At 38.5% G+C, this 26942-nt stretch overlaps 1 protein-coding gene across 1 annotated transcript in view; it reads right to left on the bottom strand.

The window, feature by feature from the left end:
• The window catches only part of IPO5 (importin 5), a 60775-nt gene that overhangs the window by 26460 nt on the left and 7373 nt on the right, over nucleotides 1–26942 (bottom strand). The window contains exons 3-12 of the mRNA XM_047720269.1: nucleotides 24157–24267; nucleotides 18275–18368; nucleotides 11963–12043; nucleotides 9116–9308; nucleotides 6326–6428; nucleotides 5119–5215; nucleotides 4794–4898; nucleotides 2488–2610; nucleotides 2277–2397; nucleotides 431–518 (exon numbers count right to left, since the gene is read on the bottom strand). Coding sequence (XP_047576225.1) covers nucleotides 431–518; nucleotides 2277–2397; nucleotides 2488–2610; nucleotides 4794–4898; nucleotides 5119–5215; nucleotides 6326–6428; nucleotides 9116–9308; nucleotides 11963–12043; nucleotides 18275–18368; nucleotides 24157–24267 — 1116 coding nt within the window. The remainder of the gene's footprint in view (nucleotides 1–430; nucleotides 519–2276; nucleotides 2398–2487; nucleotides 2611–4793; nucleotides 4899–5118; nucleotides 5216–6325; nucleotides 6429–9115; nucleotides 9309–11962; nucleotides 12044–18274; nucleotides 18369–24156; nucleotides 24268–26942) is intronic.

Here is a 26942-nt window from a genome sequence, read left to right as displayed (position 1 = left end):
AAAAATTTAGAGTAAGATGGGGTGGAAAAGATATCTACTTTATTAAAAATATTTACAGAATGTGACACAAAGCCGAAGTGTCAGGTGCCCAGGTGGCTCAATCGGTTAAGCTTCATGATCCTTCGGCTCAGGTCGTGACTCTGGAATCCCAGAAGAGAGTCCTACATTGGGCTCCCCATTCAGCGGGGAGTCTGCTTCTTCCTCTGACCCTCCCCCATCTCATGCTTTCTCTCAAATAAAATCTCAACTAAAACAAAAACAAAAACAAAAACAAACAAACCCAAGAGTCCCAGTTTCCAAACTTAAGTTTAACTTTACAGAATGCAGCAGAAAGAGACAGGCCCTAGAACCTGAAACTCTTGCTGCAACCTGTACCCACTCCATTCCGCCGAGGGTGCCTCCAACAAAGTGTCCGTCATGCGCAATTTACCTGTCAAAGTCATCATCTTCCAGCTCATCTGCATTTGCCCAATCCTCATCCTCTTCGAGGTCAACCATCATCGCTAACATCTGAGGAACTAAAGCAAATCATCGCTTCATACCCAAATACTGTGGCTTTTTTATTTTTATTACTATCACTGCTTACGAAAAAGAATTTTAAATAAAAACCAAAGGATTTACTTTGTCTCTAAGACAGAAAAATTATTTGCCTGTGCCCTCAACATCTGGTTTGTTAATTTTTAACCTTTTTGCCAAATTTGCTTTAGATCTTGTTCTGTTTAAGAAGTCACATTAAAAATAAAAGTCAAACTTCCCAGATACTATTATATTCTTTCCTTTAGTCACCGGAGGGTAGCACCACCTGAAATCTATGCCTCTCATTCCCAAGTGTTTTTACACTTGAACTACAGATTTCTCTGTATACAAAATATAGGACTAGCTCAAGCTTTTAATTTTTACACAATAAATAATACCATATTACATGTATCCTTGGGCAATCTGCTTTCTTCTCAATACACATGGATTTCAACTTAATTCCTTCATGGTGTTCTATTAAATAAACACACTATTCTACTGATTGGCATTTTAGTTGTTTCTAATTTTCTCCCTATTATAAAATTTGCTTTGACGAGATTACTATTCACACATCCTTGACAAGTTTGAGTTCAGGGCATGAAATTGTTACAGGTTATCTAAGAAAGACTAGCTGTTCAGTATAGTGGTTGCATAAACGTGCACTGCTCCAGAAGTCTGAAAGAAGACCTGTCTTATTTCACTACCATGTGTGAGATGCTCTGGAGCTGTAAGAGTCCTCTGCTCCACACCTTTCATCAACAGTTGATAACTGTTGAACTTTGTGGCAACTTGGGACTCCACAACTGCACTGGTGTTTACTGACGCTGAGCAGCCCCCATTAGCTCGTTCCAATTCCTCCCTTATGAATTTCTGGCTCCTACCTGTTGCATTGCCTGTTTGCTACAGACCTGAACTTGCTGAAGTGTGTGCAACTTATCCTTTGTTTTCACTTACGGTATATTTGGTCAAAAAACTGTTTTAGTATTCGCAAATTTAGCAATGTTTGCATCTATGGTTTGTGAGTCACTCTTAAAAAACAAAACAACTTTCTCTACTCTCAAGCTTTACTTTTAAAAAGTATTTATCATTTAGGTATTTAATCAACCCCAAACTGGTTTTTATAGGGTATCTGAGGTTGGGATAGATTTTTGCCACAGAATGACCTTTGGTCAACTGTCTATCTTTTAAAGTCCGCTGTATTTCCAGGTGAATGGATCCACTCATAGATCCATCTGCTTCCTATGATCCATTTGTCTCCCTTTATCACCAACAATTTCTAAATATTCACAGGTGAGAAGGCAAGATCTCTACTTTGCTCCTCTAAATTGTCTTGGCTACTTCAGGACCTATATTATTTTACATGAATTTTAGGATCAACCTTATGACCAACTTCATTGGATTCTGACCAAAACTGTAATAGGTTATACATTAGTTTGAGGAGAACTGATATTTAGTTCTCCTATCAGTCTTTCAACATGTTACCCGATTTCTCCCATAAAAATCTTCCACATCTTTTGATTTATTTCCAGGTATCACAAGTCATGCCTACAACACTGGGATTTCAGAATATCTGTGGCACAGCCACCGTGCTGGGTCCATGCACATAGATACGTACAAAAAGACATTTCTCCACATTCATCTGATAGTAAAAGAACATTCATTATATTCTCAGCAAATCTGTGAGTTTACACAAGTCTCAGCAAGTTCATCCAACAATTTTTCTACTTTTAACACAAATTATTAAAAGGCCTTTGACTTACTGGTCTGTGCAACAATGTTGGTATGTTTTCTTAACATAGCAGCTGCAGTCTCAGATAGGGTCACGATTACCTCAAGGGCAAGCTGGCGTTGCATATTATTGAGGCTGGTGTCTCCACACAACTACAGAGAAGATGTATTTGTATGTGTTTAATAGTTTAGATTACTCACTAAGAAGAATAAACAGATCATTTACCGAAATACCAAATTTACCTTTAGACTTAGCTGTAAAGTTGCTTCTAAATGAGGACGCAAATACTTTGGAACGGTATCTGCGATCTCAACAAGGGATTTGAGGACTGAATCATCATTCTGGTAGCACGAGTCATTCACCGCCTGGAAAAAATGAAAAGAGAAAAGGTCTATGTCCAAGAGTCACTTTACAGATGTGATGCCTCACTGTCAAAACATTGGTTAAGACGCAGACAACAGAATAATATTACTGAAGAGCGTTTTCACTAAATAACAACTTAGTAATCTATAGAAGCAAATTCACAGCCACATGTATACCTTCCTTTTGACTAAAATTAACTAGAAACATACAAATATTTAAATCTAAGTCAGAATTATAGTAACTAGCATAATAAACTTAAGGCTGTCAAGGAATTCTTTTCATGACCAGAAGGAATCCCTTTCCTCTGTCCCTCCAATATCCATATCCTCGTCTTTTTCAGACATGCAGTAAATACTAGACCTTATGTATGATACATTTAAAGTGTCCAGGGACACCTGAGTGGCTCAGTTGGTTAAGCGTCTCCCTTCGGTTCGGGTCATGATCCCAGAGTCCTGGGATCGAGTACCACATCCTGGTCCTTACTCAGCAGGGAGCTTGCTTGTCCCTCTCCCTCTGCCTGCTGTTCCCCCTGCCTGTGCTCTATCTCTGACAAATTAATAAAATTGAAAAAAAAAAAAGTGTCCAATATTACTCAGTTTATTTCTCTTTGACATCAAGTTAGCTCACTGTGGTATTTAAGAGTATATTTGTATGTACCATTGCCTATTTCAGAGTGACGACAACTAGAAGTTTTGGCTAACATTTTAACTTACTCTAAATTCGGGAGAAGAAAAATCTGAGATTAGACTTAAGCAGTGAGTAACTCCCAAATTTTTTAGGTAGTAAACCACTAAAATGACAGAATGGAAAAGTTCATGTTTGTCATTGACTCAAACTATCTTTTCAGTTTGACAGCACAGGGAGAAAAGTTTCTACTGGACCCAGCAAAATTACTCTGAAATACGCAGAATACACACTTCATCAGTTTTAACTCCTCCAAATCCTCTCTAACCCAGTGGTTCTCAAGGGGGACACTATTTCTCCCAGTTTTCTTGGTTGTCACAATGACTGAGGAAGGGCAAAGTCCAGGGTTTCTAGATAGCCCATATCTGTGACACAAATGCTTCCGAGGAACTCACAAGACAATAAAAGTCAGATACTTCTAAAAATGAAAAACTCGTTTATAATGATCTGAACCTAAAACCTAACTCACAAATTATTTTTTTGACTGCTTTTAATGTACCATGATTTCTCCCACCCAGAAGTACAAATACTGTATAAATCAAGAATGGATACATATTTTGTTCTGTCCAGATTTTTACCGTTTCTGGAAATCAAATCATCAATACTAACAGCATTCACGGTGTTTGCCTTGTCAAGGACATCTGTCAGTCCACATGTTTAGCCACCATGTTTGTATATGTCAATTAAAAATCACCGAGTCTATGTCTTTTGTTGTAGCCATGCCCTACCATTTACAGATCGAAAAGCATGCCATTTTACAGTTTATTCCGTTCTTTTTATTTCTTGGGTTAACTTAGGGCAATATATTTGTATTTTTAAAACTTGTATGTGTACATAAGCATGTTACCTATGCATTTCAAAATAGAATATGCAGTTATTACAAAATATGGGTCTAACAAGCTGCTCTAACTTATACAATCTTCTTTTACTTTCTGATTAAGGCAGAAAAGTATTCCTAAAGTAATAACACCTTTGGGATCCAATACTGACAATTAACCATAATCTGTTCACTTTATAGTACAAACCATTTCAAGTCCTGGGCTTAAGAGTAAGGACTACTGTCCAGTTTGGGTTTGGTTCACGTTTCTGTCACTTACCAACACTGTGATTTTGGGCAAGTTTCTTAACCTCTCCTCTTTAGCTTCTCCTTATGTCAAATGGGCATTATGTTTCATGGGTTATTTGGCGGATCCTATGGTAATAACTTATGTGGTTATATATTCAATAGCCATAAATTGCTTTTATCATTTACGTTCTAGAAAAATTTGAAACCCTAAATATTTTAAAAGACCAAGAGTCTATGAAAGGCAAGAGATCAAAGTTCAGTGGGGACAGAGGCTTGCATGTTTTGTTCACTGCTGAATCCCTAGCGTCCAGTGCCAGCACACAGTAGGCAACAAATATAGTGAATAAATGAATACAACAGAGAACTCTGATGGGACCTTAAACTACAGAAAACCAGTAGGATACAACTATCACTTGTTTTATACTGTTTTCCTACCTGTAAGAATCCAGGTAACAAGTCTGCAAAATGTTTGAACAGAGCAACGTTATGCTCATTGGCGAGTATAAATGCAGCTGTCGCTCTAGCAGATAATGTCCTGATCTAAAATGAAGACAGTAAAATATGTCAAACGTGTGACATTTTTGATGGATGCAGGTTTAAGATTTCTTACTCAAGATGAAATTTTTCTTCATCAGTAAAACTAGTATTTATATTTTGAAGTATTAAAACTAAAGATAATCACCAAATACATACATTTCCTCCCCAAGTTAAATGTTCTATTAAATTAGGTGTTAGTATTAATGGAATTGAAAGTATTTACCGATGCATGTTCCTGATCTTGCATACACTGAACTAACATCCGTTTGATAACATCTAAATAGTGCTGCTGTTGGTTCCCAAAAATTCCAGGAAAATTCCTAAAAAAGATCCAAATGACATTATATTTTAGTGAAGCATCAGCTAGAGCATCTAATGCTCTAATCTAACCTTAAACATCAGCCTGACCCAAGGGTGCATTAACTTAGAAGGCTGAACATCATCTGCCCATCCTCCAAGCAATCCTCTTTTGGGGTTGGGCAAACGGCAACAAACAGAGTGGAGAGGATTAGACTGACAGCAGGGGCAATCCAGGCGCTCACATGCTACTCGGCAGCCAATCCCAGCCCCATGCTTTATCCTTATCACTCTGCCTCCGTAGGAAGGTGACCTGGAGTACAGGACGGGACAAAAGCAAGTACAAGGTTTCAGATGGTAGCTGCAGTAACCATGCTGCCTGACAATCTGCTCCTAGACTCGGTCAGTAATCCAGGTAGTCCAAGTTCTGCTCTACTGCAACTGTGGTTAGCAATTACACTGAATACTTTCAATTAACTCTGTACCCTGGATTACCAATATTGGTGAGATACATCTGAAAACTGAGGTAGAAAATGGTGGAGTATCTACCCTTATCCTTCTCTGATGTTCAAGGCAGATATCATTTTTAAAAATATACAATCTTGGAAAGTTATAAATCCAATTATATTTTTACCATAGAACTGTGTAACATGGACATATTTTTCTTAGTGCAGATAATCATAATTCTCAACTTCGACCCTTTGTTTATAAGTATAAAGAAGTTTATTAAAATACTGTATAAAGTTTGGTTATAGAAGATCCAGAAAACAATGGGGATTCACCAGCCTTTTCTTTCTTCTTCAAGATTTCATCATTCAAGTGGCTTTTTAAAAGATATATTTATCCTAATATACTGTGTCAATCTCCAAATAAAGAAGAAAATATCTTTCATGGAATCATAAAAGAAAAAGGATTTTTAAGAAAAATGGAGAGAACCCTTGTGTACGAAAAAGGATTATAAAATGAAATTAATAGCTTTTTTTTTTTAAATCAATTTTACTTCCAACACAAATACAAAGTTCACCTAGAGGCATTATTTAAGTCTAAAAAGTCAGACTAAAACAATCAATTAAAATGTGTTTTGCACATTCATGACATTCAATTTTTCAGGACATTAAGATAAATGTATGTACCAGAAAATGTGAAGGGCAGCTTCCCGCAGTCCCATATTTTGAGAGCTCACTGAATCAAAAAGGAACTTCAAACCTTCAGGCCACTGATTGTTGCCATCCTCATCTAAAAGTAAAGAAATCCAGGCACAAAGCGTGTAAGTCAAAACTTCCAAAAATGAAGGGTTATTCTTTTCATTTTATAAGCCTCAAAGTATGTAGCAGTAGAAAATGTCACATGCTCTACGTTAAAAAAAAAAAAATCCTAATACAATTAGGTTCTTTAACCATAAAGAGGGCATTCTAATCTTGTAAAAAAAGCAACCGTGTTTTTGGGTTACATAAGAAGAGATATCAACAGTGGTTATTTCCAAGGAGTAGCATTTGGAGAAAAGACAGCACCATGACTATTTGATTGGTTAACTCTTATTTACACTATTGCTATTAAAGAGTTTATTTTTTAAAAGAATTTATTTTTACAAGAGAGAGACAGGGTAAGTGTGTGAGTGGGGGATGGGGTTGGGGAAGGTAGAAGGGGAAGCAGATTCCCTCAGCAGGGAGCCCGATGTGGGACTCCATCCCAGAACCCTGGGATCATGACCTGAGCCAAAGGCAGATGCTTAACCAACTAAGTCACCCAGGTGCACTTGTGGTTTTTTTTTTTTAAGTTTTTATTTATTTATATATACTATTGCTATTAAAGAGTTTAAAAAGAAGGCAAAGTTAATATTTGGTATTAAGGTCTTGAAGCCAAAACACTGTAAATATTACCTTCAAACTGGAGAAGATCCAAGAGTGGAAATCCCAGGACCCAGAGCAGTACTCATGCTAACAAGGTGCTTATTTTTAAACCAGATTTTAAAATAAAGAATTTTTGTGGCACTTTGTAATAAAAATGAGTGACCACAAAAATCTGTACTAGTTAAAAGACTCACAAATTATACTGTGACAAAGAATTTTAAAAGTTGTAGAAATTACAGATGAGTTACGTATGCACTTTTCCTTTTTAAAAAATTTCCCTTTCCATATTTTCTGAAATTTTTTGAAATGACAAATGTGCTACTCAGCTGACATAAAAAAACAAAAACAAAACCAGAACACCCTTAATCAGTCCCTTTAACATAAAGATCGTGCTTGGGGACTGGGGGAATGAAATCGCTATTTAAAAACAAACAAACAAAAAAAAACTATGGAGAGCATACTTCGAAACATTTTGGAAACCTTTCCATTATTAAGTGATTTTTGAATTAGAAATGATATGTACACCTAACACAATTCTTATCTGCACACTTAAACTTGAAAATAGATTTTCTAGGCTACTTTAAAAATTCAAATTTAAAGGTTTCAGGGGGTTTTGAACTTATTTAAAATAATTTAACACATTTCCTATTTTTAAGAATTGGCTGATATCAGGCAGCTGACTTGAACAACTGACTTAGCATTCATTATTGGTAGTGGAGATTAAGAAATTAGTGTTATACCCTAACACCCAGCAACTGCACTACTAGGTATTTATCCAAAGGATACCAAAAAAAAGTGGATTCAAAGTGGGCATGTGCACCCCAATGTTTGTAACAGCACTATCAACAATCGCCAAATTATGGGAAGAGCCCAAATGTCATCGAATTTAAGAAACCAAACAGATGAACACAGGACAAAGAAAAGAAAAATAAAATCATAAAGGGAGGCAAATCAGAGACTCTTAACCATAGACAATAAACCAAGGGTTGCTGGAGGGGAGGTGGGCTGGGTATAGGCTAGATGGGTGATGGGTATTAAGGAGGGCACGTGTTGTGATAAGCACTGGGTGTTGTATTTAAGTGATGAATCACTGAATTCTACTCCTGAAATCAATACTATACTGTATGTTAGCTAAGTATTAAATTAAAAAAATATTAGTCATGATTTACTAATAAGCACAAACAACAATATTCTCCCATTTAGCCCTTATCTTCGTAAGGCATCCTTTTCAACCTTTAAAAAGACTGCCTAAATGAATTGAGTTTAACATCCTATCTATGAATGGGGTGCTAGGCTGGTGCAGTTGGTTAAGCATCTCTTGGTTTCAGCTCAGGTCATGATCTCAAGGTCATGAAATTAAGCCCTGTTTTGGGCTCTGTGCTCAGCACAGAGTCTGCTTAAGATTCTCCCCTCTCCCTTTGCCCTTCCTCCCCCCACTCTGTGTCTCTAAAATAAATAAATCTTTTTAAAAAAATCCTATCTCTGAATCGGTCAGAAAAAAAAAAGCATATTCAATTACATTAATATTTTTAGTGTGACCAAAAAGGGTTTTGATTATTGGTAAAATGCATTTTTAGAGATTTTCCTTTTATTTCACTGTTTAAAAACATTTTGGGGGTATTTCATAAAGTACACAGTATAGTGGTATAATAGCCTATGTGCATAATTTACTAAAATACAAATATAATAGCAAAAACTCCTAGAGTCAACACATTTTTGCTTCTGTTGGCAAGTTTAATCTACAAAGTAGGCTGTAAGTTACACTGTGCTTTCAAAACATTACAGATTAAGGAGGAAATAAAACTGACAATTTTTAAGCAAACTACAAAATTATTTCTCCACACAGATGTTCTGAAGACCAACAGATAGGTACTATGACTATACTTCACAAACATCTGTAATTTTTGGCTCTCAATGCAGAATCCATAATCACTCTCATTTCGAAGAGAATAAATGGTACTCAGGTACTTAAGAATCTTCCTTTAAGAAGATTCAACTGACAAAAAAAAAAAAAAAAAGAAGCTATATTCATTTTCTTCTAGAACATAATAATGAATGTATCTGCATACACACCTATTAAATTCCTGGCCAGCTCAGCAGCAATATCACAAATTTTTTTCCTCATGCTGGACTGGGTTTCCATTTGAATAATCATCAGTAGTTCACTCTTGATAGCAGTCTGAACATCAGAAGGAAGAGTTGGATAGACTTCATCAAATGCAGAGGACAGAAGACGTCTTAGAAGAACAGCAGCCATTTGTCTAGCCTATAAATGGATAATGTGGTTAATAACTTGGGTGTCTTAGGAGAGAAAAAAATTTCCAACAAACTACATTCACTCCACCATTGATGTATTTTACTATTCTATTTTTAAAATTCATTTCAAAAGCACTTAGATTAAAAAAAAAAAAGGTAAAATACACAAAACTCTAGTCACATTAGCCTACTGTATTGAAAATGCTACCCACAATCTGTTTTTTGTTCATAGCTAAGGAAAAATCCCTGAACACAGATTACAAATAGGAAAATTCTTAGCAATGATCAACCTGTCTTTAATTTCTACTTTTAATACATTCTTTTAAGAAAAAGAAATTAATATACCCTTAGGATGCTCCTTTCCTACTTCTCCATCTGGCTCTCATTCTAGTGTACCTAACCTGACTCCTAACCTGGCCTATCTCGCTGTATCACAGCCCTTTCATTAGCCTCTTAGATAACATGCTATCAAATCCACTTATCCTTATGCTTCATTCGAGCAAACAAACATTACAAGTTTCTAATGCCTAAAAGCGCTAATCAATCTCAATGTGTATATTCTTATCCCATTTAAAAATCTGTAAAATAGGGGCGCCTGGGTGGCTCAGTGGGTTAAAGCCTCTGCCTTCGGCTCAGGTCATGATCCCAGAGTCCTGGGATCCAGCCCCGCATCGGGCTCTCTGCTCGGCAGGAAGCCTGCTTCCCTTCCTCTCTCTACCTGACTCTCTACTTGTAATCTCTGTCAAACAAACAAACAAACAAATAAATAAATAAATCTTTAAAAAAAAAATCTGTAAAATATATTTAAGACTGGCATTTTCTGTATAATATTCCTTTATATTATTCTAAGATAAATACCGTTTTAAAATTTTATCACATTAAATCAACAAGCCATTGAAAGTATAAAACCCAATTTTTCATCTTTGTTTCATTTCTGGATGGCAACTACTCATTATCACTATAATCAGTTTGGGGCGATGACCAACACAAAGGAGTTAAGCTACACAAATAAAATGTGCCAATTTTTTTCTCAAGTCACTTTCCACTGGATCTTTTTATCTTATTACTTTTGGCAAAGAGCAAACTTTTAAAGAAATCTTTAATGCTCTAGAAAGGATTCAAAGTGGTTAAAATCCTTGTAAAAGTAGTTCAAGTTTATGCAGTTCTCACACTTACATTGACAACTATGAAGCCACAATCAAGATCCTGAGGCTAGTTCACAATCATCTAATTCCTAAATCAAATCAAGATTTTAAAAGGGTTCAATATATGTTTTTAAAAATAAAATTCAATAGTTTTTAGTAGTATTCATTCTTGGCTTTAAAATTTGTTTCATAGCGGGCACCTGGGTGGCTCAGTTGGTTACGTGTCTGTCTTCAGCTGATGTCAGATCTCAGGGTCCTGGGACCCAGCCCCACATTGGGCTCAGTGGGGAGTCTGCTTCACCCTCTCTCCCTCCCCCTCTTCCCTATCCACATCCTCTCTCTGAGCCCGCTCTCTCTCAAATAAAATCCTAAAAAAAAAAAAAAATCTGTTTCACGACTAACTTGATTCAATCTTTAACAATTAAAATAGCCAACTTTTTTAAAAGATGTTACTTTACGTTTGTTCTTCATATTTGAATTAAAGAATCTATTATAAAGGTGAAGTGCCTTCTGTCAGCTATTTTTAGAAACTAGAGCACTTTATACTGTTTTCTAAGCATCACCAAAGAACATCAAACTGCCAATTTAAACTAAGTGACCATAAGAAGGCAGGTGTAATACTATGGGGAAGTTTAGTATGACTTCTATTTCCCTCATGCTTTAATATTAGTAAATAAGCCTCACTATACAAATTAACTTTAAAAAAAAAAATCATCTCTGTGCCCAACGTGGGGCTCTAACTCATGATCCCTAAGATCAAGAGTTATATGCTCCATGAACTGAGCCGGCCAGGCTTTCCTCACTTTACAAATTCTCAATTCCATGTTTCATAGGTGGGATTGGTTTTCTAGACTTGGGGTATTTTGATACCTTTTCCAAAATAAAGAAAATATTCATTTAACATTTAATATATATAAGGGTATTACTTCTGGAAAGGAAAAAAAAATCCACTGCTAAATACATAGAAAAGCAGTAAGAAACAGTAAATCTGAATTTGGTAGAGTAACAAGGTCATCTGCTAAAAACCATGACTTAAAAAGGATTCAACAAAGTGTCTCTGTTCCTAAACATCTTTAGCACATATTCTTTACTACCTAGAGATGACTATAAGCATATAAATTTTGAAGAGAGACAATACATATTTTCTTAAAAACATCTGGCAACACATTAAAACACCAAATGAATTAATATCCTCCTTTAGAATGAATTGTTTCATGGAAGAAAATTTTTTTTTCTACAGCTACAGAAATCACTTAAATTTAATATATTTTTATGTAATTATTTGAAAACCATTAACTTAAAGTATCCTGGACACATCATTTGACACAGAAAAAAGAAATTTCATTCTTAATATAGGGTACTCAAAGAACACTCTTAACTGGAAAATAGCTTCTAGCAAATACTAAGTTCAAAGTTCTGGTAACACCTATGCAGTCAACAACAGTTCTCATTACCCAACCACCATCTAATACCCAACTCGTTTTGTTAGAATGTCATACTCTCAAATACTAAAGTATACCTCCTCAGCAGCGGTTGTATTTCTGATGGCTTGTAAGAGGAATGTGATCTTTGACTGGCCTGGGATATTCTCATAGGTTTCCTACAGGAAAAAAAAAGTTTAAGGTTAGAATATGTTAAAAAAATGTCATAAGCACATGAGTGAAAAGAAGTGCAATGAAGAATGGGCAAGGTCCATGCACAAGAAACCATGTCATCTAGGTCTGGTGGTAAGATTCCTCCGTGAGACACAAAATACAATTCAGCGGAAAGAAAGCATGTCTAGAGAGTGACTTTCAAGCTCCCTTCCACCTTTAGCTCTTAAATTTCTCTAATGTATGTGCACACCTTCCAAACTTTTACTTCTATGATGAACAAAACTTAAGGCAAAAGAGGGCCAAAAAATTCTTAAATGTCACCTGAGCTACCATGTTGTTAGTTAAGGGTTCACCTAATATCCCTTTATATCATGGAATACTACTTATCTTGTCATCATTTTCTAGATCAGATGATATAGAATGGTTCAAGTTACCACTACTTAACAACCATCAGAGATACATCTCAGATGAAGGAAGTCCAAGAAAGGGAAAGAAAGCATTCAAATTCTCTACACTAATTTTTCTTTCAAGCAAAGATAATACTAAAACTTATATACATAAATAAGCGAACATGGCCAGGAGACTTTATTATAATTTCTTTAATATCGCTTTAATAATTATCTAGAAGTCTAGGTTTTGTGAATTAGGGCACTTCATTCCTTCTCCATGAATAATGTAAAGTGAGAGCACATTGGTTAACAATAAAAAGTTGACACCAATCAAAAGATGATCGTCAAACTGGATCAAAATATAAGATATGCATTTTCTCTAAAAGTTGAAGAGAAGTATAGATTTATGTGCACGTATAAGAATTCTAACAATAGGGCGCCTGGGTGGCTCAGTGGGTTGAGCCGCTGCCTTCGGCTCAGGTCATGGTCCCAGGTCCTGGGTTCGAGCCCCACATCGGGCTTTCTGCTCGGCAGGGAGCCTGCTTCCTCCTCTCTCTCTGCCTGCCTCTCTGCTTACTTGTGATTTCTCTCTGTCAAATAAATAAATAAATAAAATCTTTAAAAAAAAAAAAAAAAAAAAAAAAAAAGAATTCTAACAATAGCAGTCTTTTAGGGTGGAAAACACATCATTCTCTGAAATATACTTGGAATCGTTTTCCCCAAGAAGACGCTTACCTTGCCTGCTCTCTGAGAACCACCACCCCATAACCCACCTGGTTTCTCTGGACAGAAGTGACAAGGACAAGGGAGGGAACAAAGGGGCTCCCTGAATCCACATCTACCTTATTATAACTTTTATTAAGTACTCTTTGGCATCTCTGAGATAGTGACAGATAAGGAAATAAAGGCTCAGAAATGAAATGACCTGCCAAAGGTCACATACAATTAGCAGTAGAAAGAACTCTGGTTTTCGGAGGCCAGCTGTACTAATGCTCGCTCTTTCTGGGTTTCACTCCTGGGGGTCCATCTGACTCCACCAACCAACCAGTTCTATTTATGCAGTGTGCTACACAGTTTTCAAACTTCTCAAACATATCTCAATCCGAAGAATACATGCAGGGGAAAGATTTCAGTACCTTCTGATAACCTCAAGTTCTTTTCAAGTACATAGGCACATAAGAACGCAACATCGCTAAGAACGGTTTCAACCATTTACAGCTAAGGAGATGGTCTGAATTTATGTATACACAAATGAGGTAATTTATGTAGAGATATTCATAAGATGATTGCAAAAATGGCTATGTACCTTGAGGTTTCTCACCTAATCTTTACGAATGCAACTGAAAGACCGGTTATAGCCTTTTCATTTAAACACAGTCTCTCACAGTACAATAAAAATGCCTTTTTAGTCTTTGTACCTAGCCTAGCCCCCATGCACTACAGATGCTATAAATGTTTAACACTTTAATTTCCAATGGTCTAAATCAAGTTTCAGGAAAAAAATGCTTTACTAGGATATCACTCTCAGAAAACCCTGCCCAGCTGGGACTATTGATTTGACAGTTGTACTATGCTAATTTTAATAGACACTTATAAAAAATAAGTCAAATACTAAACTCTATTCCATAAAGAATTAGAAGTCAAAGGAGAAAAGAGTTTAGTATGAGTGACATCTGACTCACTGAGTCAGGGTTCTCCCTGAGAGAGGGTTCTCCCCATTTGTTCTGTTCCACTGTGGCAATCCAGATATAGTATTACATTCACACCATAACACCGGTCAAGGATAATAGTTTGGCAAAAAGAACACAGCCTTAAAATCAAGTTATTAGCCAAAATAGGCTGAGTTTCACCAAAACAAGGATGGTATCTCTTTCTCCTTGTATTCCTAGCACCTATCACATTGGAGTGTAGCAAATACAAAGAACATATATATAAAGACTATATAAAAATACAACTATTCTTTCTAAGAATATTCCTAGGCCAGGCAGGTTCAGTTAATGTTGCCAATGTCATGGCAAACAAAATTTCAATTCCATCTGACTTCACCATGCGCAATCAGACAACGTAAAGCAGATTTCACCTCCCCCTTTCCTGCCCACAAAGAAGAAATGTTAGTAAGTACTTATCTCACTCATTCCATAAATATTTATCGTGAGCCTGCATACTAAGGGGGGACAAGTTTCACCCAGTACAGCAACTTTTACCTAGTAAACACCCTGGTTCCTCAAAAATCAAGTACATTTTTCAATATGTTGTCTTCCTTCAATTAAAATCTCATTAATGAAGTTCTATATTAGAATTAATCAAAAACAAAGTCAATGGAGAAAATAAGAATGTAAAATCCATGCATATGATTAATAAAAAATACTTAAGCTTATGTCACATAAAAATGTCTCATCATGAATGCCATGGCCATTCAACTTTGTATTATCTGTCAACTACTTATTTGTTTATTCATGTTATTGTGTTTTGAGACTTAGGGGCATTGAAATTTTCTTCAAGCATCAGAAACATTTTTTGTAAAGTTAAAGAAAAAAAAATCCTTGAAGATTTAACAGAAAATATAAAGCCCACCAAATGGTTTATACAATGGAAATTTTAAAAACTTTTAAAAGTTTTGAAGAGAGGGGCACCTGGGTGGCTCAGTGGATTAAAGCCTCTGCCTTTGGCTCAGGTCGTGATCCCAGGGTCCTGGGATCAAGCCCCGCATCGGGCTCTCCGCTCAGCTGAGAGCCTGTTCCCCTTCCTCTCTCTCGGCCTGCCTCTCTGCCTACTTGTGATCTCTGTCTGTCAAATAAATTAAAAAATAAAATTAAAAAACAAAAAAAAAGTTTTGAAGACCTTTAATGTTTTTAATATATTACAATAAAAGTCTTCTACTGTACTTGATTTCACATTTGAATATAAAACAAGTCACCTTACTCAACAGTTTGGTATTTGTGTCAACTAAGTATTTTTATTTTGACTGAGTAAATTACAAAGATATCTACTGACTCTTTGCCAATTCTTTAGTTAAAAACATTTCCTGTATTTGCTATATCAGACTGTAATACTCAATTTAGTTTGATTACTTATAAACAGCTCATTTCATAAGGCAAAAATATTATATGCAGCTAATTTATTTTTCAAGTGTTTTCCTTTCTTAAGAAGCTCTACTTACAGTCCAGCTTTGTGTTATGTGAGACCAGGAAACTACCCCTTTAACATTTACCTTTCTTTGGGTGTCAAATAAATAATATTTCACTTTATAATACCTAATTTACATATTGATATGTTTCCAGGATACACAAAGTAAAATAGAGTCTAAAGAAAGTAAAAATAGAGACTAACAGTATAGTTGACCCTTGAACAACATGGGTTTGAACTGCATGGGTCCACTTATACATGGACTTTTTTAAATGAATACAGTATAGTACTGAAATGTATCTTCTCTTATGATTTCCCTCATAATTGTCTTTTCTCTAGCTTAGCTTCTTGTAAAAATGTAGTACATAGTTGTATAACATTCAAAATATGTGTTAATTGGCTGTTTATGTTACTGGTAAGGCTTCTAGTCAACAGCAGGCTATTGGTTAAGTTTCTGGGGAGTCGGGGGGTATGTGAGCCAGTGTCCCTAACCTCTGAGTTGTTCAAGGGTCAACTGTACGTTTCAACTGTTCTTTATGAGAAAATGTGCTGAACGCTGCTAATATCCCCAAAGTGATGGAAGTGATAAAAGATTTACAACAGGCACCAATTGGAATTCAAGCTGAACCAGACACTGGTATTAAGTTCAATAGAAGAGAGATTCCCCACTAGGCTTGACAATAGAGACTTAAGCAACTGGAGGGAAGAGGGAGAATTAAACTCGCTTACTAATTACAATGCTGTTCTGCTTTGTAACACATGGCAATTTCCATTATGGGTTAGGATTAAGAACTTATTTTGGTGAAAAATTACCTCCAGAGTTAGCAGAATGCATTAAAATGGTTTTATAGGATCATCACATCCCTCTGATAGGAGTGCAAATTGATGCAACTAATCAATGCACATTACTTCCAAGGACAAATGCTACTTTTAAGTATTCCACAAGTAAACCAGCAAAGCCTGAAAAGATAGTATGCATGTATTCCTATTTTTAAGACGACACTGGAAATCTAAAGTCCATTCATAGGAGGGTTGGCTGAATAATTCACTCATATGATGGAAAACTACGTAGCTGCTTTAACAGAATCTTATATGTGGCAATGTGAAATATGTTGAGTGAAAAATCCAAGTTGCACAACAGTATGTGTATGATAGGCCCATTCATGTAAAAATGAATGCATACATTTGCACTAGTAAGGATGTTTTCAAGGACTACTCACAAGTCACTTAAAAGTAGTTATCTCTGGGGAATGGGATAAAAAACAATTCGCACTGTTTAAATTTTTACCCTGAACACACATCACATGTATAATACATGAATCAAAAATCATTAGACTAACGTTAATAACTGTTTAAAGTGTTTTTCATACAGAACTGACCTTCCCGTGTATTTACTTCACATATTATAAAACCACTAAGCTTAGCCAGCATATCCTAACCAAAGTAAATATTAACACTGTGATTCTAAAGACATCCATAAAATTCATGAGGACAAGAGGACTTGTCCCCCAATTTCATTAGCTACATACAAAATTAATTTCTGCTCTGTAAAAATATCTAGCTGAACATCCTTCACTAAATCTTATAAAAATCTTTAATCTCCTGGAGGTAGAGAATTCTACATAAAATAAAAATTGAAGACAGGTTCTTATGATGCACTTAAAAGAATCTAGATAAGTTTCTGCCCTTCCCTTTTAGTGTCTCACGTATACATCGAGTTCTGGGCATTGACAGCCTCAGTTCAGTCTTACACTGAACTAAGTGTGTCTTGCTGCTACTTGGTAAAGGAACTTGAAGATACATCTGAAAATAATGTCTCTTGAAATACTGTCTCTTGTATCTACAGCTCCCCAATTTGGAGGCCAGGAGCCAGAGGTAGTTTTAAAGAAAAAGAGAGAGAAAGAGAGAGATTCAGGTTAGATTAAATGAAATTAAAGACTTAAACATATGGTGGCACTGGCCCACTTAAACAACGGAAGTCCCAGGACATCGCAGTTATGTTATGAGACCACAAATCTCTAGAGATCAAAGAAAATTTGTCTAAAGGAAGAATAAAGGTGGAAGGTGCTTAGAAAGAAACCCTAAAGGAAACTTCACAAAATTGGGGGGGTGGGGGTGGGGAGGAGGGTAATCCAGCTTCCGATGTTGAGAACTAGACAAGAGAAAGAGGACTACATGGAAGTAAGTGGAAAGGCAAGAGAAGACACACATTTCAAAAGCAGGGGATGGGGGAGGGAAAGACGGTACCGAAGAATGAGAAGACGGGAGAGAAATAGGGGTGATGGGTCAGGGAGCAGCCGGGGTTTGGGGCACCAGGAGGGCTAGGTTAGGCGGAGACCGAGGACCGAAGGACGGCGGAGCCTCCCACCGGGAGAAAGCGGGAAAGGGGCAACGGGAAGCCTGGGGGCCCGCCCCACACCCCACGTCCCTCCCCGCCGCCCGGCTTCCCCATCTGGGCGGGGGCAGCGTGTCAGGAGTAGCCGCACGTGTGTGCGAGGGGTGGCGGGGTGCTAACTGGCGCCCTGCGCCGCGGCGACAAGGGCCGGAAGGGCCCGGGGGCACGGCCGGGAGCCGCGGGCTGCCTCACACGTGGGCTGCGCGGCCGCCGCCCGGCCCGGCCTGCGCCGCCACGGCTGAGCGGCCGAGGCCCGGCGGGGCGGCGGCGGGGAAAGGGCGGCGCGCCGGGCCCGGCGCGGAGTCGGGGACCGCGAGCTCGGTTACCTCTGCCTGTTTCCGGACCACATTGTCGGGGCTGAGCAGGTTTCCCAGGAGCAGGTAGAACTGTTGCTGCTCCGCCGCGGCCGCCGCCATTGCGCTAGGCGTGTGAGAGAGAAGGAGGGAGGGGAGACAGGAGCCGTGAGGCGCGCTGGCGGGCCGGCGGGAGGGGTGGGGGCGGGCCCAGCGCGGGGACCTGCACCAGCGGCGGCGCGGGGCTGGGGGGGGGCCGGGCGGGAAAGGGCCGGGCAAAGGGGAAAGGGGAGGATGGGGCGGGGCCTCGTGACCCCTCACCCCGCCGCGGCCCCCAGCGCCGGCCTCTCATTGGCTCTGGGCGCGGGAGGCGGGGCCGAGGCCTCCTCCTCCGGGGCCGCGCCGATTGGCCACGCACCCTGCAGTGCCGTCACTGGCGACTCGCGGCGGGCAGCCGGGCTGGTCGCGGACGAGGTGGGGCGGGGACTTTGCCGGCCAGCTGCGGCCTAGGGTCACGTCGGGAGGGTGGCGGGAGGGGCGGGCTGGCTGGCTGGCAGCGCCGCGCCGAGGGGCGTGAGGTCCGGCTGGGGAGGTGGGGCTAGCTCCAGAGCGCGGGAGATTTCGGCGCCGCGGGCTGCCCGGCCTCCTCTTTTGCCGCCTGCTAGCGCCTCCCGGCGGCCCGAGGAGTGCCCCCCAGCTCCAGCCCCCTAGGTCCCTTGGACCCGAAACCCCCACTCCCCAGGGAGTGGGCCCCTTAGAAACCCACTTCCCACTTATATTCCACCCCCGGGATCCCAGACTCCTCCATCTGTCAGACCCTCCGACCTCCCCCAGGACTGTGACTCAGGCCGCCCCTCTCTCCCGCCGCTCTCACCAGTGACTCACACCTTCGGCTTGTCCGGGAGAGGAGTTACTCAGCCCTTAGGCTCTCCCGCCAGGCCTCTCCTCCCCTCCCCAGCCCAGGGTCGCCCTGAGTTGTCCACGTAGCACACATGCCTCCACCCCCTCCCCACCCAGGATCCGAGACTGTTCCCTCTAATCCCTTGTTTCGGGGTTCCGCTCTTTCAATGATTGGGAGAAGTGGAGAGAGAGAGAACCCCTTCCTAAAGCAACACTGGCTTGCAGGGTTGATCTAAATGTTTATTGGTTCCTACCGGTGCCGAGGGGCCCCGAGACCTGATTTCAATGGCATAGACAATACACCCAATCTTCCTTTACAGCTGGAGCTGCCCAAATCGGAGAAAGCAGTGTTGAAATCAAAGGGTACTTCTCTTGAGCCCCTACCGAGTCCAGTGTTTTGAGCTAAGGGTGGTAGTGGAGAAAATAATAATTTATCTTTGCCTCAAAAGGACACTGTTAGGGATGAGGTTCCACACTGGGTGAGATGGAGAGTACTAAACTTCTGGCAGACCATAGGGAATTTAATTTCCTATAGATTGTCCTGAAGTTCTCCTCTCTGGAAGTCTACTTTAAAAATTTGCTTTTAAGTGAATGATTTTAAGCCTTAGCTGTATATTAGAATCCAGGCCAGTGGGTCCAGAATCTCTGGGCGGAGGCCCAGGATCGCTATTCAATTGTGATTGCCAGCCAAGATCTCTTAAAGGATTCTAACCCATTGGTGGAGAAAACTCCCTCAGAAAGTTTTAGCTGTGTCAGTGATGAGTTCTCTACAAGAGGTCTGCAGACCTATCTTTGTAGAATTGATGTTTCTTAGATGTCACCATTTGTTCTTATGACACATTATTTCTTTAAAGATAGACCATTAATGTAAATTAATTTGGGGGTAGTTTTATTGTTGTTGTTGTTGTTGTGTTTTCCTTGATATTTATTTATTTAGGTCAGCGGTGGTCATGTCTGGATTGTGAGGAGGATTTTTCCTCACCCAAGATTATTAAGATTTTGGAAATTACTTGCCAAAACCATTTTGTGACTAGGTTACCAGTGAAGGAAGATGAAGCTTGCTTAGGGTATGGCCTGACCTCCAGTTACTTTTTTTTTTTTTTTAAGATTTTATTTATTTGACAGAGAGAGATCACAAGTAGGCAGAGAGGCAGGCAGAGAGAGAGAGGGAAGCAGGCTCCCGGCAGAGCAGAGAGCCCGATGTGGGGCTTGATCCCAGGACCCCGAGACCATGACCCGAGCCGAAGGCAGAGGCTTTAACCCACTGAGCCACCCAGGCGCCCCCTCCAGTTACTTTTTAACATCAGTGGTATGTGTTTTTATTAGCAATGACCCTGTAGATTACATATATTTGTTTAATAATTATTAAATAATAGAAATTCCAACTTAAGTCTACAGATATGTCAAGATAGGAAGCTTCTTAATTGGTAAGGCAAAGCATAATCTTATTTCAGTTTACAAATAAAACAAATTAACAATTGCTACAATATGAAATGTCAGCCTAGCCTTATTTTAATATTGTAAGTATCCAATCAAAAGGGAAGGAGATTTTTTAGGGTAATGAATAAAGAGATCCCCAAGTGGGAGAAATTCCTGTAAACTGGAGGTGGAAATCAGCCATCCTGATAACTGAGACTAGTTCTGGTGTCCAGGAAGCCTCCAAAGTAGGAAATGCATTTTCAACATCAGGCCGGCCAGTTTGGAGAGTTCCTAATGCTCAGCCTTCTGGGAATTTATTGCACTTAGAAACCCATTTCCCATGGAGAGAGTCCTGTTTGTTTTATGAACATTATCTCCCCATAAGAGAATAGCTCAGATACTGTATAATTGCAGCCCGCAGGAATATAGGTTTATTTCCCAAGGAGATTGGATGGTGGAAGGTAAAGAACCTTGAACTTGAGTAGAGTGAATTTGGGTATTTGGTCTCTTACTACTTATGGGAACTTGAGTGAGCACTTAATATCTCTAGGTCTCAATTTCTCATCTATAAAATGGAATAATAATGGCTGTTAAGATATGATATTAATCACAACAGTTCTGACATTAAATTATAATTGGAAATGAAATGGAGGAGTGGAAAATCTTAAGTTTTGCTCACTCTGATTAGCCATCATTGCTTTGGGCCAGTTAGTTCCGAACAGCCAGCCCCTGACGACTTTCACTTCGGCTTATTAGACCTGACCTACCTCTATTAAATTCTGGAGACATATTTGCTCAGCACATTTATAACCGCTTATGAAAAAGGGTAAGGTTGGGAAAATGGAAGACTTGAAGTTTCTCTCAACTGTGACATGAAATCCAGGTAATTTAGTTTAGTGTTTTTTAAGGTTGATTTATTTTAGAGATTGGGGAGGGGAAGTAGGGCAGAGGGAGAGAATCTTCAGGCAGACTCCCTGCTAAGTGCAGAGCCCCACATGGGGGCTTGGGGCTCGATCTCAGAAACCTGAGGTCATGACCTGAGCCAAAATCAAGAGTCTGTGCTTAACTGATTGAGCCACCCACTGCTCTGGTAATTAGGCATTTTTGATGTTCCTCAGAAGGTACTGCACAATCTGGTCATGACCTATTTATCATAATGCAGGAGGCAAAACTCCTTAACGAGACAGCATTAGTATCTTTGTATCAGTATCAGTATCTTCGTCAGGTACTGTTCTTGGTTTTATGGGTTTTTGTATTGATGGGAATGGCTGGAGAAGTTAGGCTTTTAAAAAAAACTCTGTGAAGGCTTCTCTCAGCTGGAGTAGAATCTGGTCTTGTCTGTCATTTCTGGTTTATTGGATGCTGAGTGTAAATAAAATAAGACTCTCCCAAATGAGCAATCTGTAAATTTTTAAAAGTTGCCCCAGGACCCCAAAAGAACCTCACCTACTTGTCCTGGTGGTTGTAAGCACGTGTGCTCTCCCTATCATAACTTATTATGAGAGTCATTTTAAATAATATAATCGAGAATATTATAATCTATAACTGTATACAAATGTGAGATGATGGTATTCTTTACAGGTGTTTGTATTAATAGTTAACATGTTACAATGAAAAAAAGTTGGCTTTTTTTTCTCATTTGTAAAAGGGGAATGACACTTCTTCATAGGGGTATTGTAAAAGTTAGGATAATATTTGTAAATGCTCATGGCATATTACATGCAAATGTCTGCATAGTACTCAGTAATTATCAGCTATTCTTAATTAGATGGATTTTAGGGTTAAATACGAAATAGACCTTAGACAAGTAATTACTGTTAAAGCTGCATGTGATATAGATGTATGCATCACACTTGTGTGTGTAGAAAGTGTATTTGTATATTTTTTATTAGTCTCCTCCCAGTTATGCAGAATAAAATTGTACATTGATGGATTAAGGATAGTTAATAGGCATTGGGCTGATAAATAAGATTTCTAACTCCTTCTAATATTGATGCTCTTTGTTGCTTAGATAAGAGCCAGCAAAAGAGATGAGAACTGTTGAGAAAAGTTGTTTACTGAAAATAAAATGCTGAACTGTTTACATTTCTTCAGCTTCTTTTTATCAAGACTTTCAAGGCCCCAGTCTACTGCAATCAGAGCATGCCAATCAGGGGCAAGTGAAACCTTCATATTCCTGAAGGACACTGCACACAATAGTCAGCAAATTGTTGAATTGAACACAGGCAGGGGAAATTTGGATTCTTTTAGTTTCTTTTGCTCTCTCTCTGTTTCTCTCTCTTATAGCTTTATATATGAAATTCACCGAATGTCTGTAGGTGTTTGGATACATTTTAGGGAGGTGTAGAGTTTGGAGGATAGGATCACAGGTTCTAAGAGCCAGCCAAAATGAGACTTCAGATAATGACTTTACAGTGTGCATGCTGTAACCTTGCCCAAGTTAATTAAACTTTCTCAACCCCAGTTTCCTCTTCCATGAAATGGAGATAATGGAAGTACCTTCCACTATGTGTTAAAATACTTGGCATAGTGCCTAGTACAGAGTAGATGCTTAATAAATGTTAGCTGTCATTACTGATGCAGATTGAAACCTCCAAGATTTGTAAATTTAATTCTGATTGCACATCCACTTGTTATTATGTTTTTATACTCATATAAGCAGTCATGTTATAACAATGCATAATAAACTATGGTTAAGAAAAAAAATTTTAAGTTTGATGTGATCCTCATAGAGCATTTTAAGGCCATTTTCAGTTTAAAATTCTATAGTTCTTTGTCCAAAGTGATAGCCAATAGCCATTGTGTTTATTGACCACTTGAGATGTAGCTAGTTTGAAATTAGGTGTGCTTTAAATATAAGGTATAGACTAAATTTAAGAGACTTAGTAGAAAATTAAGAATAACAATTTTGGTGCTCCTGGCTGGGTCAGTCGGTTTAGCGTCTGTCTCTTGATTTCAGCTCAGGTCACGATCTCAGGGTTGTGAGGTTGAACCTGAAGTTTCTGGCTCCATACTCAGAGGGGAGTCTGCTTAAGATTCTCTCCCTCACCCACTGCCATTCCTGCTCCTGCTCTCAGAGAGAGAGAACCCACCTGCACATGAATGGGCGGAGGGGCAGAGGGAGAGGGAGAAGCAGACTCCCCTCTGAGCAGGGAGCCCAAACTGGGGCTCAATCCCAGGGCCCTGAGATCATGACCTGAGCCGAAGGCAGATGCTTCACCGACAGAGCTACCCAGGTGCCCTAAATAAATAAATCTTGAAAAAAAGAATAACAAAAAAAAGATCACATGCAGAAATGATAACATATTGGGTTAAATAACATGTTAATTATACTTATTAGTAAGTGATTGTTATTAACTACATTAACAATTTTTCCTGTTTTTACTTGTTAAAATAGGACTCTTAGAAACTTTAAAATTACATATGTGACTTGCATTTTTGGTTCTATTTTGGTTCTATATTTGGTTCTAATTTTGGTTCTATTCAAAGTACTTTGCTAGAGAGTAAAATTACCAACTAGCTCTGCACAAGTGTCCTACATACTTTGTTAATTTAGATTTAGGAAATGACTTGTCAACAAAGTGAAAATCAGTTACCTTATAGGGCGTTCTGTTGCTTCCAGTTTTCTGACTTGATTCTCAGGGATTTGGAGACATGGCACAGTACTTCCTGAGCAGTGTTCCTTGCTTAGGAATTTCCTTTCCCTGCTGTTGGACATTAAAGGGCTTTGTGAACCTCTAGAAAGTAAGACTTCAGATTTGATCTTCTAGAATAAACCCTTGTATAAGTCAAGTCAAGAACCAGTTAAGAACTGCGGGGGAGAAGAACACCTTTTATTTTTTTTTAATGTTGATTATTTTCACTTAAATGTGGCAAATGGTTTAAAAACCATCATTCACCGTATTTTAACACCTGAAATAAAAATATACATAGCAGAAGAATTTAGTTGTAAGCTGTTTTCTGTAGAACGCACGAAAGTAAAAGGGTGGAAAAAGACATGCCAGGCAAACAGAATTCAAAAGAGAGCCAAAGTGGCTATCCTATACCAGACAAAATAGATTTTAAGATAAAATTAGCTGAGACAAAGTAGGGTATATTATTATGAACAGAGTCAGTCAGTCAGGAAGACACAACAGTTATAAACACATGTACCTACCAACAAAGCCCTAAAATACATGAAGCAAAACTTGACAGAATTGAAGGAAGAAGTTCAACAAAATAGTTGGGAGACTACAATCCACTCTTAATAATGGATAGGACCCTCTAGGTAGAAGATGAACAAACAGAAGACATGAAAAACACTGTACACCATCTAGACCTAACAGACATCTGTAGGACACTCTATCCAACAGCAGTGGGATATGTATCCTTCTCAAGTCCATATGGAATATTCTCCAGAAGAGATCACATATTGGGCCATAAAACAAGTCTTGGTAGCTTTAATAAAACCCAAATCATACCAATGTTCTCAATCCTCAGTAAAATGAAATTAGAAACCAAGCACAAAAGGAAATATGAGGAATTCACAAATAAGTGGGAATTAACCAGCATCCTTCTAAATAACAAATTGGCTGAAGAAGAAATAACAAGAGAAATTAGGAAATACTTTAAGACGAATGAAAACAAAACCCCAGGAGACCAAAACTTACATGGGATGCAGTGGACCACAGTGCTTTTGAGAAAATTCATGGTTGCAAATATCTTCAGTAAAAAAGAAAAGAGACTTCCTCATATCAGGGATGCAACATGGGGGGTTAAGGGGGTAGGAGAAGAATAAATGAAACAAGATTGGATTGGGAGGGAGACAAACCAGAAGTGACTCTTAATCTCACAAAACAAACTGAGGGTTGCTGGGGGGAGGGGGGTTGGGAGAGGGGGTTGAGGTTATGGACACTGGGGAGGGTATGTGCTATGGTGAGTGCTGTGAAGTGTGTAAACCTGGCGATTCACAGACCTGTACCCCTGGGGAAAAATTTAAGTTTATAAAAAATAAAAAAATTTAAAAAAAAAAAAGAAAGAAAAGAGAGCTCAAATCAATAATGTCGCTTAGTGTCTATGAATCTGGAGGAAGGGCAAACTAAACCCAAGCAAGCAGAAGAGATAATAAAACCAAGAAAGAAAAAAAAGTGAAATGAGAATTAAACCAAGAGGAAAAAAGTTGTTCCTTTGAAAAGATCAACCAAATTGACAAACCTCTAACTAGACCAAGAAAAAAAGACTCAAATTACTAAAATTAAAAATAAAAGGGGCTATTAATACCAAACTTTCAGGAATAAAAAAAATTACAACGAAATGCTATGAACAATTGTATGCTAACAAATTAGACGACATGGATGAAATAGAAATCCCTAAAAAGTCACAACTACCAAAATGAATTTGAGAAGAAATAGAAGATCTGAATAGTGGTGTGCCTGGGTGGCTCAGATGGCTAGTGTCTAGCTCTCGATTTTGGCTCAGGTCATGATCTTAGGGTCCTGAGATGGAGTCTCCCATCAAGCTCTCCATTCAGCATGGAGTCTATTGGCCCTCTCCTTCCTCTCCTTCCCCTGCTTGCTATCTTAAAAAAGAATAAGGAAAATCTGAATAGACTCATAACAAGTAGAGAGATTGAATTAGTAATAAAATTTCCCATGAAATTCCAGGGCTAGATGGCCTTATTGGGGAATTCTACCAAATATTTAAAGAAGTATTAACACCAATCCTTTCTAAACTCTTCCAAAAACTAGAAGCAGAGTGAATATTTATTCTATGAGGCCAGTTTTAAATTGACACCAAAATCAAAGACATCACAAGGAAATTGCATACTAACATAAATATTGATGCAAAAATTCACAACAAAATCCTAGCAAACTGAATTCAGCAATATATAAAAAGAACCATATATCATGACTAAGTGGGATTTATCCTAGGAATGCAAAGTTGGTATAGCAAAAGAAAATCAATCAATGTAATACACCATATTAATGGAAAAAAATATAAAGACCACATGATCATTGGAATTGATGCAGAAAAAGCCTTTGACAAAATCCAACACCCTTTCATGATAAAGATACTCAACAAGCTAGGAACAGAAGGAAACTTCCTCAAATTGCCATCTATGCAAAACCCACAGCTAATATCATACTTGCTGGGATAAAAAATGAATGCTTTCTTCCTGAGACCAAGAACAAGACAAGAATGTCCATTCTCACTGTTTCAATTCAACATTATACTGAAGAGTCACAAATGGTGTGAACTTGTATAGAGAAAATCCTGATGAATCCACAAAAACGTTCTTAAAACAAATGAATTCAGCAAGGTTGCAGGACACAAGATGAATACACAGAAATCATGTATCATGTACTAGCAATGAATAATAAAAAAAACTATGATAGCATCAAAA

This window comes from Lutra lutra, chromosome 3 (genome assembly GCF_902655055.1).
Source record: "Lutra lutra chromosome 3, mLutLut1.2, whole genome shotgun sequence".
In the NCBI taxonomy this organism is placed as follows: domain Eukaryota; kingdom Metazoa; phylum Chordata; class Mammalia; order Carnivora; family Mustelidae; genus Lutra; species Lutra lutra.
Note: the sequence above shows the minus strand (reverse complement) of the source record. Positions and strands in the feature narration are given on the sequence as shown.